Here is a 14,232-nt window from a genome sequence, read left to right on the forward strand (position 1 = left end):
TCCTGCAGCGGGATTTCTACGTCGACGATGCCCTCACCGAAGCTGAGACCAAGAACGAAGCTCTTACACTGAGAGCAGAACTCACCGAGTTACTTAAACTAGCCGGTTTAAACATACGGAAATGGACATCAAACGACAAGGAACTATTACAAGGTCTCTCCGAAGAGGAGACAAGACAAACCACCAACGCTTGGTGTATTTTAGAATTCTTCTGACGATTCCATCTTTTACTCAGTCGAGATCAGACCCACCAAATCTACGACCCGCTAGGATTACTCGCGCCGGTGATCGTTCGGGCCAAAATACTGCTCCAACGAGTTTGGTCATTGAAGGTCGATTGGGATAAGTCACTTCCGGTAGATTTACATTCAGAATGGAACAAGTACTATGCCCAGTTACCACTACTAAACAACATCAGGTTCCAACGCAAAGTAATAATCGAGTCCGCAACGAAGATCGAAATAGACGGCTTTTGCGATACCAGCGAGAATGCTTACGGAGCCTGCGTTTATCTCCGAACCATTAACCCTGACGGGCTTGTCTAGACACAGTTTCTACAGCGAAATCAAAGGTAGCCCCGTTCAAATCCCAGACCAGATTCCTCGGCTCGAGCTGAGTGGAGCACTGCTTCTCACGTCCCTGATCTCGGGAATACAGCAAGCCCTATTGAACAATCTTACTCGAACCGTTTATTGGACGAATTCTACCATCATGCTTCGATATTCATACTTTGATATTTGTTACTTTATCACATTGCACATACATTTCAATTGTTCTATTTTGTTATCGACTTAATTCTTTTTGTAAATAGTGTTGCGTGGCCTTTCTAATATTTTGGGGAATTCGGCGCAGTTGCAGCACGTGGAGTGCTGAAGCACTTTGTTCGCGTAACAACTTGAAAGAATTCGAAAAAATTAATTCGATGTTTAAATGAAGAAATACACAACAAATTAACTTCAACAACAATTTATATTTAAAACTAATAGATTGAATATTTTATCAAAGATTTGCACTGTTATGAAATTTACTTAAACTCTCAGCTCAACGTGACGGTTCTAACGATTCTACATTTTAGGCCGCAGAGTAACCATCGCTGCCTTGACAATTTTCCTTCCTATGGTAACGAAAGTAAATACGAAATTTGAAAGTGATCACAGTTATTACTGATAAATAATTTTCACATTTAGTTAATAAATTTGTTAAATAACTTTTGTTCGTTCGCCTTGACTACGCTACTGTACAGTTAAATTTGTAGCTTTAGAATGTATCCTATTATAATACAAGATATTCACGCTAGAGAGAGCCACATGCCTACGCCAGTTCACAAGTTAGAGACAAGAATTTAGTGATAAAACGTGTCAAGTACATAAAGTTTAATTGAAATCTGTTGTAAAGTTCGGTTTAACGTTAAAGTTTCTCGTTATAATAAATAAAGTATTTATTGTGTTATAAGAGCTATTGAATCATTAGAATTAACTGTCGAGAGCTTTCAGCTTTCATGAAAGTACAGAAACAAATGCATGATTAAAAAGATGTATAGACATTTAAAAAATGATATCAAGTTTCGTTAAACAATCTTTTATACAAATTAGCTTATTTTACATACTTATTTTGAAAATTGTAATAAGTTGTGATAAATTGGATGCTCGTGTTTCATTAAAAGTGGAAGGAGCGGGATTTCATAGGTTAGACCATAGTATTAAAGTAAAGCAAAAAAAGGGTCTATTATCCAATCCAAACGGGTGAAATTTGATTATACGTTGATAATTTTATTCAAAAAACAAATTATGTATCATTATATATTATTCATGAGATAAAAACATAGATAATTTCTGTAAGATTTCTTACATTAAAACCATTATTTTTTATCATATACAAATGTAGAAATTAAGAATTTTAATCCTAATCGTTCTATTGTAGCCAACTGTATATATATATATTTATCTTGGTAAAATGCTTGAATAACATAGATTGAAATAGCAAAGATTTATTAAAATCATTAAAACATTTTGTTTTATTTTTAACGAAAAATTCTATTTACAGAGATTTAATATATCAAGTACATGTCGATCAATTTATAGAAGAATGTTACGTAGCCATTTATTTACAACTTCCATCTGCTTTATATGCTAATGTTAATGAATTGACTAATTTAAGAAGACTTGAAATTGTAAGTTGATAGAAATACAATTAAAGTATATAATATATATATATATGTGAAATTATCTTAATTCACATATATACAAATCAGATTTCACAATTTCAAAGTACAGTATGTGCTAATGGAGAGACTGACATTGAGTTATTTGCTGAGGAAGCACAGATACAAACTGTAACTATTTGCTCGAGATTGATTCGTGCAGGATGTGTTTTAAAAGTTCCAATACATCAACGTTATCAATATGCCAATGATAGTAATAAATATATAAACGTTACTTTACCAAACCCAACGCTCTTATTAGGTTGTAAAGAAAGAATCAAGGATTATAGAGTTTCTAAACTTGATTTGTGTTCTCCATGCGTAGAGATTGTACCTAAGTGGAGAGAGATTCCATATATCATGGTAAAAAATAAACTTTGTTGTTTAAGTAATAAAGTTATTTCATCTTTATCTTTATAAATAGAAATGTGTTTTACTTTTTACATCCATTTTGCAGGATAAGGAAAGGATTGTGTGGACAATACCAGTTGGTGAAACAACTATGTCACTTGTAGTAACTGTTACCACATTTTCAGTGATTATTATATGTACAATATATCTTATACAAACAATTCGGAAATCTATGTCAACACATTTTAAAATCCAGTAACATGTCTTAAATACACTTGTTTGCATAATATAATCATTAATCATCATTTTTATATATATATATTTTGTAATAAATATTAAATATAATACACATAAATATTCATGTACACACAGCACTCACATTTTACAATATTTTTCGCATACACTTGTAAATAAAATAATAATGCACTCTGCAATCACAATATTTACAATAAATTTTATGAATAATGTTATATTCTTTAGTATCAGAGCAATATTACGACTCTTTTCCTAAATCCATCTTTTCAGTATCTTTTTCTCTTTGTGCATATCCCTTTTCCATCGATGATTCAGTTGCAGAACTTGCAGAGATATCCTTTTTCCCCTTTACGGGGTCATTCCATTCTTGAATTTTACATGTACCAAACACAATAAAAGTGAAATTTCCAAGAAAATATATTATGGATGTTAAAAAGAACATATTTCTCCATTCTTCAACATTATCCTGAAGATTGAAAAATAATAAAACATTAATAAATTCTGCCCGCCATTTAAATTATTTGCGATTATTTGCTTTTTCACATATTATCTTAAATAATTAAAGTATATTGATGCATCATTAATATAAAAACGTTTGTGAGTATCCGACATGAAATATTAATAATTAAGGAACCTGTGACAATTTTCATTCTTTCCATTTTGCAACCTCAGTTCAGTCTCTCAAATCATTATGACATAGTTAAGCAATAGCAAAGAACATTACAAGAGAAATATTCCAATTAGTTGACTTTGGTGTTAACGAGCTTTTGCAAGTTATTACTATAAATAGTATAAATGAAAATCAGGGTCTAAAACCAATACATTGATAATATTCACATAGTTGTAAGTTATAACAAGCTCCTGTAGCTTCGCATATGCAGCTATGCGCAGGGTCTTTAGGTTCGTCCGACTTCTGTTTCTAAACAGAAGATAGCAAACAGCGGTCGGTAACCAAATTTATGCTACCATACACCGATAGCTTTTCCCTTTTCGTTTAGCACCCATAGCTTTTCACGAATATCTCGGAAAATAAGTGACTCTATCCTTTTTTTCATATATATATGAAAAAAAGTTGTTCAAAATATCAATTTCTATAACTATATCGAAAAATTATCCGAATTGGAGGGTAGGTAGCTTCTCTACAGTTTCGAAAAGTATTGTCTGAAAGTAATTTTTTTAATAAGATTTCAAGATCGTCATCGTTATTTTTACTAGTACTTATCGACATATTACTCACCTTGCCGATTTCAATCATTTTTAGATACATTGTAGAGATCAACATTTTGAACAACTTTTCTCTCTATATATATAACCGTCGTTGGGCCCTTAATTTGCCAAATATTCACAAGGAACTGTTGATATCGCTACAGTGAATTTTGCCTATAATTGTGCATCCGTGACAGGGCACCCGTCACTGTTGGTTGTTTGCCGCTTCATGGCGGCCAGATAAAATGACGCCTTAAGCAGACTTAATTCGTATAGGTTATATAGGTTTGGATTAGGCGTCATTTTATCCGGCAATCGTGAAGTGGCAGCCAGCCACCAATACCGATGCATATCCTTTCATGATCGTTCATTAGTAGGCAGAATCCACTCTGGTGATACCGATAATTTTTTGCAAATATTTCAGTAACTGAATGGCGGTTATATGCATAGAAAAGAGTTGTTCATAATGTTGATTTCTATGATATATCCAAAAATTATCGAAATCAGTAAAATAATTGAGATGTCGATAATTACCAACGTTATCTACAATTACATGTGCCTCTCCAAGTTGTCCTCTCTTTCATCCTATGGAGATTTTTCTATACGATCATTAAGTAACGGAGATATTTAGGTATCCGATTTGTATGCCCCACTCTGTATGTAGAAGGTATACATGTATACTATCAACTTGCAAACGTTCATTAAAATTGAAGTCGATCAATTGTGATCTTACTCTTGTTAGTATAGAATGTCAAAATTATACTCGTATCCTATCATGGTAAAGTTAAGGCAATCAATTTTTTGACGACATTTGAAATATCGATTTACTAACAAAAGCTACAAAGTACAATCCTTTCCGAAAAATCCTTCTAGCTTGTATACGAGTTGGAACAATCAACCTAATTACCGTTTAATTAACTGTTATAAGTGTACATATCATGTAAGTAATAATATGTATGTTGTATATAATATATTGTAAATAAAAATAAAGACGAAAAAAGATGGGATACAAACATACAACGACTTGAGTATTAATTCGACTTACAAAAGACCAAATTTTTATGATTTCTATTTTCTCTTAATAAAGCATATCTAAAATGTTATTCAACTCGGATAGTTCATCAGCTGTATTTATTCTATCTGCCTGAATTTCAAGAGAATGCCAAGAAAAGTCAGCAATAATAGTATAATCTAATTGCATAGAGAAGAGTAAATTATTTTAGAAATAATAAAGAATTATTATTATACATACCGGATGTTTAACGATGATACTGGCAATTAGCGGAGCCAGAATGCTACAAATATTTGCTACGGTATTTGTAATACCCATCAAAGGACCAGCGAAGTTTGGACTAAGATCCATATGATTGACATTATGTCCACAATAAATAGCAACATTACTGGCAACAGCGAATATTAAAACTGCTCTTGCTATTCCAGGTTGTTCCTTAGTAACATATCCAAGACCGAGTAATGCAATTGCTGGGATCCATTCACCGATTGTATTACAAATTTTTCTCGATGCTTGTACGGTTAAAATATCTCGTTTAATCAGGACATCCGAAATATAGCTAATTGGGAAACTACAAATCCATGCTGTGAGATATGGTAGTGCACTCCATAGACCATTCTAAGATAGATCAAAATAAATATTTAGTGTTAAACTTTTGAATTTAAGTAAAAAGTAAGTTAAAAGTAAATAGCTGTGGTCCTCCAATTGAAGAGTCCAAAGGAAAGGATATTGCATCGTGTCCGCTGTTTTCTTTCCGTTATATATGTATATATATATGTTGGAAATGAAAGGACACTGGGCCTCCCCGTTGGAGTTACTTAGAAAACTTCAATACCGTAGCATTTACGAAATAACCCAAACACAGTCATTTGAAACTTGTGACAATGAGCTTTTAGGCTCGAGGCGATAATCGGTCGCCGAAGCGTAGCCACGGTCGCGGGATGAACGTTCCGCCTAACAGAGATATGAAGTTACATAGCTTTCCTTTAAAGAATTGGCAGTGCCGACACTTGACAATAAAACATTGTAACAGCCCCGCGGCTCGCCACACACAGACCGCATTCTTTGAGTAAGATGATCGCCAGATACCGATGCATCATTCACAGTTTATGCTCAGATAGTCTGAGGAGCCGCTACAAATCTCAGAACTTAGTTAACTAAAGTCCTTCCGATTGACAAACAGTCTTTATTCTATCCGCCCGTAAATCTGTCACCTATTGCGGAAAGATATGGGAGATCAGATTTCTTCACGTGCGACGCTTCCCGCCAGGAACTCTCCTTCAAGGGCGGCTAGCATCCTTTGCTAACCACCAATATAGAAATTAACCAATTAACAGCAACACCCATTTCCCTCACCCTCCGTGTGGAGGCTTTCTTTGACGAATCCGATGATCTCGTGCCCTCAGGCACATCCCATCATAGTCTTCCTCTGCAGAGTCGTCGTGACGGAAAGTCATTCCCTTTCTGGCAGTCTCATTAGCCATATGCCTAGTGTGTTTGTACGATCGGTGAATAATCTACGTCTTAGCAAAAAGCTAATCAAGCGATCCTTGTATCACGAGTAGTAAGTCGAGTCCGACTTAGACTTCGAAGCAAAGTATATTCGTTATCCCGTGGACCGTGGATTCGCTATAACGAACCTAGGGTCATTGTCATTAGCGTTTAGTTACCGCGGCCACTTGTCAATCTTGTACCAACTATATCAGTGTAATAAACGTTTGTGCAACAACAATGAACAACACCGGCGAAGACTCATTACACGCCCCTAACGCCAACCCGACACACACACACGCACGCGCGCGCGCGCGCGCGCACACACACACACACATAATTTGATGTTCATACGACATAACGCGATTTTGTAATGAAAAGTGAATGTTTATCGAAAATTTTAATCGGTTTTTCAACAGATGCTACAAAATATCAAATTAATATTTCATATTATTCCACGAATATAGTTATCATGTTTGCTTCAAAATAAATAATAAACGTGATAGTTGCGCTTCTTTTCTATGTTAGAGTTTTCTTCTAAAACACGTTACATTCATAAAAACTAAAGACAATAAGGCTTGAAGAATTGAGATATTTCCGAAACCCATCTGGTAAACACAAGTCCACTTTTTCAGTGGCAATCTCTAATAAATCACTATGTAAAGTTTGAAGATCGTTTTGTCATTCTGACAGTCGACGAGGAACTTTCAAAGAATTGAAAATATTAAGTTAGAATGTCATTTGAGTGTATTATGTGTACAGTGCGCGTGGTGTGTGTACTGTGCGCGTAATGAGTGTTATGTATATGCAGTGTAGCAGTATTTATATTGTAGCCATATTTATTACAATATGTATACATTTGAAGAAATTTCGGACATGTACTTTTGCTATATTGCTGCGGACGGGAATAATACAAAAGCGCGAAGTTTATACGCCGAAAAGTATCCCAATAGGACTATACCCAACACAAAGATATTTTGCAAAATAGACCAACGATTGCGGAATACCGGTACGTTAAATCCTGTAAAATATATTCAAGAAAATTCAAGAAGAAAAAATCTTCGCAAATGGATGAGTCGGAAAATCGAACGCACCACCACATTCTACCGTCGGCCTGCTCGGTCCCCAGATTTAAATCCTTTCGACTTTTACTACTGAGGACACACGAAGACACAATACGTTAAAATTTTAAGAGAAGAGTCAGGCTCTGTTTACAAGAAAACGGAGGACATATGGAATATCTATCGTAATTTGTTTGTATTTTTTGTGAACACTCGCGGCCGGGACAATCGCGGTGCATGTGTGATTTTGCTGTGAACACTCGCCGAGGCAAAGGATTAGAGGAAACATTAATCCTCTTTTCTTAGAAATTTCATTCGGCGGTTTTCGATATGCTCTTATGGATTTCGACAAGTAAGCAAATTTAATGTTCAATCTACCATTTCTTTTGCGAAATGTCGCGCGGGATTGTTTACGTCTTTGAATACCATGATTTTCTTCTCTACGACTTATGCGAGATAAGCTGTCGTTCACGTGTCGTTCGGATTAAGGATCACTATGCGCTCCGCTGCTTAGACTGACCTCCTTTCGTTCGTGTAAGGAGGTTTGCTCGCGTTCAGGGATATTTTGGTCGGTTTTTAATTGTCAATAACTAAAAAGCAAAGCCGAAAACGCAATTTTTTTATTCTTGATTTTCGTCTTATTTCGACATCAAGAATCACCCCTTAAATTATGTAGAAGTAGTAGCCGAACACCCTGTGTATATACATTATACATATACATGTAGTAACGCAATTTAATAGCCCTCCCTAATTTTTAATATATGGTAATAAATATTTAAATTTTGATTTATGTAGAATCAGCAGTTATTTTTCTTTTGAACTCTTCAATTGCGTGAAAAGACTAATGTTATATTCTTCGAAAAGAAACATTATCATGAGTTTTGTTACATTATATTAATATCTTATTTCAAATTCTGATATCGACAATTTTATTTAAGGATCGGTTGAAAGAGATCTGGTAAAAATAGGAAATAATTAGGTTAATGTAAGGATGCTAAACAATCGGATAAACTTGTCAATATACGCGTAACATGCAAATTAACACGAATATGTCAAAGGATTTATTTTATCTGTTACTTACGTTTTGTATATCGGTGTCAAAGACTGATCCAATGTATGAAGGAATTTTTGTTAAAAGCATCCAGAAGCCCCAAGTGTGAGCAGACTGTGTAACCAATAGTGCCCACATTGGAATACTGGTTAATATTTTAATCCAAGGAGTTGGTAATTTCTAGAAGAATATTACAATTTTGTTATAATTTAAACGTTTCTGCTGTTTCTTTATTCTTTATAAAATGTGATGAGAAATTTTAATACTGAAATTATAACGTGTTTTGCAATCACAATGTTTATGTCGTTTTTTATATTTAATATGAAATATTATAAACTTAGATACCTAGTGTCTATGTTTAGATTAGGAAAGTTTTACCAGGAAGAATGAGGAACAATCGTTCTTACCTCTTCTGTCTCTATCATTCCAAGACTATTTTCAATGTATTCTTTTTCATCTTGTGGTATACTTGGATGTTCAGCCGGTGATTCTTTACCAATGAAAAAGAACAAAATACTGGAAGCAATTGCTATACAACCCCAAACATAATAACAGCTAGGCCATCCCAAACGAGAAGCTGACAGTTGTCCAGTACTCCATAAACAAAGTACATTTCCAATCCAGCCCCCGGCATAAACGAAGGTCGCTAAATGTTGCGTGCAATAAATATGTCAGATACTTTTGATAATTACTGGTGTAAGCGTTCGATCGCTAAAAGTAATTGTATAGTCTATATTCTTAATTTTGTCATCCACTTTAACATACTGATTGTCAAAAATAAAATATAGAAAATAATTTTCACTGCCATCATAAGCATTTTTCATTTGAATATTTTTTAATGACATTATTTTATTGAAATTTTACATCAATTATTAAAATGAAACGCGCATGATTTATATATGTACAAAAGATACGTACTGTAGGTAAAGATACATATATACGCTCATGTACAGATTCTTATCGTTGTCAAATTAATAAAATTACTTTGATTATCGACTGGCTTAATAATAGTTCGAAAAAAAAAGAGTCAAAGAACAGCCTTTTTATGATTTTTCGTGTGGAAATTGCTCAAAGATATAGAGGCATAATAACCTAATTTAATTCGTATTGTTGAAATCGAAACAACATTTTAAATGATCACTGCGTATCAATAATTCATAATCTGCCTCGATGACCAAAATTTTTATTCATTAAATCATTAAAACATTAAATACTTACAGATTCTGCCTCTTTCGTCCATAGGCGCCCACTTCGAAAGTAATGTGTGAAGACACGGTAGAACAGTGCCTTGAAATAAACCGGCGATTACTCTAGTAGCACAAATCGCTTCCCATCCACAGTACTCGGCAAGTACGGGAATTAAAAGCGTTACCAAACCACATGCGAATTGCGCCAGTGTGAAAAGTTTATGAGCACCCCAATTTTTTGCCACTATGCTACCAATAATTTGCGTGCACACATATCCCCAGAAGAAAGAACTCTGAATTATATCCTTAGTGGCGGCCGACCATTGAAATTCCTTCAATGAAAAGGATCAAAACTGTAGAGAATAACCTAAAAGTAAATTGTTTCGTAGCTTCTACTTTTAACAAGTATTATTACAATATTTTGTCAAAATTAATATTTTTTATTTTACTTGAGAATTTGTGCTATATATGTATATGTATAAGAAGCGATTCGATTTAAATACATATGTACATAATGTATATGTAAACGCGTGCATATGTAAATTCCTTCTATACATACACATACACATATCGCACGCTCGGAATTTAGCACGCGTTTACATATAAATTGCGTATATAATATGTACAATCAATAATTAAATTCAAGTAATTAGTCGATGTACAATACAAAGTATATTTGAATCATTTGAACCATTTTATACATATTTGTACATTTTATAATTACGATGGACATATAAAATCACAGATACTAATCTAACAATGAGATTTATTCGTTGTAACTATTACGTATTTTGACATTCAAAATATATAATAGCCATCTACATAAATACACCGTCAACTGCAGGTGTTAATTTTCTACGAATCGATATTGCTTTCTGTATATAAATCCATTCTACAAAATGGTCAACAGATGAATAATTAGTAAGTAGATCGAAAGATGGGAAAATAGTCATACTTCGAAATCAGGATTTGCAGATTCGGCATTAGTCATTGCTTCTAACGTCACTGATGTAGTAACCCTAATGGCGTAACAACAGAGAAAGCCCAGTGCCATTAGAAGACCCTGTGTGTGTCTACATCCATATCGTGCTGTAAATTATAAATTAAAGAATATCATTAATGGTAAGAAACAAATGATCGACGTACGCGATATACATGTATAGTTATAGAGAGTATAATGTGAATTTTACTATGAACTTTAAACGCTATAAATAAATAAAGTGTTTATCATTTAAAAAGGGTATACCATTAGGTTAGAAAAAAGGTGCTGTGTCATCCGTTTCAAGTAAAGATATTAATTAAGAAAAAAGTATTCGTGAAACACGTTTTTAGAAAGTGCTGTATTTGAAATTATTTTCTAGTGCTACTATAGAACTCATAGGAAAATCAATTGTTATTTTACTTACAAGGTTAGTTACAACCTTATTATTTCAATAGCTGTAACAAAAACTTTTAGAAAGCGATAATTCTTTGTAGATCATTTATTCTATAGTAGTCGTGATTATGCCATACTACTCATTTTATAGCTATTATTTTACTTTATTTACATGTTTATTAGGTATTATAAAATCGTGGTTAAAGCGAAATAAAATTTTATAGATGTATCTACTTATGAGTAGTATTCATTTACACGTGCTTCTCATGTGATCCATCGTCGCAGACGTGATTACACTTGAAACATAAGATTTCAATATCGCAAAATTCTGTTTGGTTTTCATTTCATTCTCAAATAGTTTCATTTTGTTCTCCCGAAAAAACGAGCTATTTTTTTTGTGATACATTACCACTCTTATTTTACACAAATTCATACTTTTAAATACGTAATATTTTATTTAAGGACTCTTAAAAAAATAATAGAAGAAAGTATAATTTAAATAACGTGAATAAATAACGTGACTATAGAAAATAGAACTTAGGTAATAATGTTACATTTTATTTGCACATTCATTTTCTCTTTTCTTCCTTTCAAGGTTTCGATTAAATCAAAATTAATGAACAGATACGATTACTACTTCATAAGTAACATTAATCTTTTAATCCGTGATTTATCTTCCTATTACCCGTTTATAAGTTTCGTTGGTTGCTGTTATCGTACGATTAAATGATACTAGTTTAAAGTTAAAACCCTTGAACGATAATTATCAACCGGTTTGAAGTAACTTGTTGCATTCTCTATATTTCTTACATACCACGATCATACAATGCAGAGAATGCGGATGAGCGATTCGTTTATTCCATATTTCTAGGACATCGCGGGAAATCTGACATTGACGAACTGTTGGCGTCATGGCTTGGAATTCAAAGCGATTCGTCACGTATTTATGCTATGCACGTTGAACAAAATACATTGTGTTCTTAAGCACTTTCGCAATTAAACGAATATTTAATGTATACCGTCAAGTAGATTTTACCAAGAAAAGATATTTTTATACGAATACACATGTACATAATATGTATATAGGTATATTAATTATCATTAATGTATGTAGTAGTATGATAAAAATACTAATATTCGTTACAACTTTAATGGAACACTTAAAATAAATGAATTTATTGACCACTTTAAAGACGGAGAAGCCTAGAAAAAAGGCTTGAAAAGTTGGTAAGAATATGATATTAGATATAAAAAATCATTGCACGAGTGGGAGAATCCAAACACGTGAGAAGCACGATTTTAAATGAGGACAAACGTCACCAATCTTCGCACAAGTCGTGATAAATAAAATTTATCTTTGATCAATGTCACTAAATCAAAATCAGATATTGTTTTCCATACTTCGATTTTATCTTCTAGAATGAACAATCCATTATCAAATCTATTTCTTTCGTAGTTTCTATAGAGAGTACCAAACGTACCTAATAATAAAAAGCGTAAACGAACTTTGAAACACTATCTAATAATACTATCTACTAAATAGTATTATTAGAAATACTATCAAACTACTAGAAATACTAGACTACTAAATCACTCTATAAATAAGATTTATTTATGAAAAGATCGTGTTTGTTTCGTCAATGACGCTAATTTGATCAGATATTGTTGTTCTTCATGTTGGTGAACTGAGAAAAGAGACACTTGAAAATTGAAACGAATAAAATTAATATGAAACGAGATGTACATACACACACACACACACATATATATATATTATTTTATCATATATTACCATATATATATATATATATATATACAGTATAGTATTACATACATATATTACCATATATATATATATATATGGTAATATATGGTAAAATAAGTTTAGTTTTAGATTTTAGTTAAATACCTCTTGGTTTGGATGCCGGTATCTGCATCCGCCCCGAAATAGAAATGATAGAGACCCTTTTCGTTGCATGGGAATGCATCATATTGTTAATGAAAATACTCGAGCGTGCACACAATTTGTTAGGTAGGGTCGAGTTCCGAAGTAAATCGCAAAAAAGACACTACGATCCATCAATCGGTTGATCGTGGCTTTATAGTCCAACACCGAAAAGAGTTTCTCCCACTCTTATTTTTCAAGTTGCACGTTCTGCATGCGTACACACAATAGTACATTATCACTTTTCTCCCTTATCTAATTGGAAAACCAGACGAATACATATATTGTTATGAAATACAATGATACTTTGGAATAGTATTACATACATATATAGTGTATCAAACACTACACGCGTATATCTAAAATTTTGATATACATAATTATATTAACGATTTTTTAAATACAATATATAAACCAGACAAAAACAGAGTGAATATTACATATACTCTATGTTGGAAGGGAAATACATTCTAGTTGAAGATTAAGATAATTTATAATTCCATCGTCAAACCTTCGATAGAAATCGGTACGATTTCACATCTCGAATTGATAAATCCTTAATGACTGTGCAAAATCTTGCAATATCTACACAATAACTTACATACATACATATATCGAAAATTTAATAAGGCTGGACGACCGTAATAGACAAATAATAGTACTGATGTCGCTGTTACTGATGATTCACTTACCTCCAAATTTATATTCCGAATCTTTTATTATTTTCGATGAAGCAAACAGTATTTCAATTATAATTATTTATTATAATTACCAACAGATTTCGTTTCATTCGATATACTTATATATTGATTGTTAAATTTAACGTAATACATTTAATTATCCAATTGGAAAATCTCTCAACTGTTCGTCATATTTCACCAACCAGAGAGAAACTTCTCAATTGTTAGCTCGTTAAAGTTTTATCTTTACTCCTATAATTATATCCATATCTCACGAATGACTGTTTTTCATGAAAGTACAACGACCCATCGTTCTAAGCATTTTTAAATAGTAAACTAATTGAACGACTTATTTATAAACGAATATTAGTAATAAATCAAGATGAGATTCTGTTAGAATAAGTAAGACTTCATTTTG

The 14,232-nt window shown here is 32.8% G+C and overlaps 2 protein-coding genes across 2 annotated transcripts; one reads left to right on the plus strand and one right to left on the minus strand.

Annotated features, from left to right (window-relative positions):
• Positions 1 to 1,391: 1,391 nt before the first annotated feature.
• Positions 1,392 to 2,843, plus strand: LOC132905877 (phosphatidylinositol-glycan biosynthesis class X protein-like). The gene is made up of 4 exons (XM_060957600.1): positions 1,392 to 1,685; positions 2,044 to 2,170; positions 2,252 to 2,563; positions 2,658 to 2,843. Exons 1-4 carry the CDS (start codon positions 1,552 to 1,554, stop codon positions 2,808 to 2,810), a joined length of 726 nt encoding a protein of 241 aa, XP_060813583.1. The 5' UTR covers positions 1,392 to 1,551; the 3' UTR covers positions 2,811 to 2,843.
• Positions 2,844 to 2,959: 116 nt separating this feature from the next.
• On the minus strand, positions 2,960 to 13,334 carry LOC132905868 (putative inorganic phosphate cotransporter). Its single transcript, XM_060957580.1, has 7 exons — positions 13,099 to 13,334; positions 10,770 to 10,903; positions 9,846 to 10,146; positions 9,035 to 9,273; positions 8,658 to 8,807; positions 5,265 to 5,642; positions 2,960 to 3,272 (listed from the first exon to the last, which is right to left on the minus strand). Exons 1-7 carry the CDS (start codon positions 13,178 to 13,180, stop codon positions 3,045 to 3,047), a joined length of 1,512 nt encoding a protein of 503 aa, XP_060813563.1. The 5' UTR covers positions 13,181 to 13,334; the 3' UTR covers positions 2,960 to 3,044.
• Positions 13,335 to 14,232: the final 898 nt, after the last annotated feature.

The sequence above is a fragment of the Bombus pascuorum genome, chromosome 4 (assembly GCF_905332965.1).
Source record: "Bombus pascuorum chromosome 4, iyBomPasc1.1, whole genome shotgun sequence".
Taxonomy (NCBI): Eukaryota; Metazoa; Arthropoda; class Insecta; order Hymenoptera; family Apidae; genus Bombus; species Bombus pascuorum.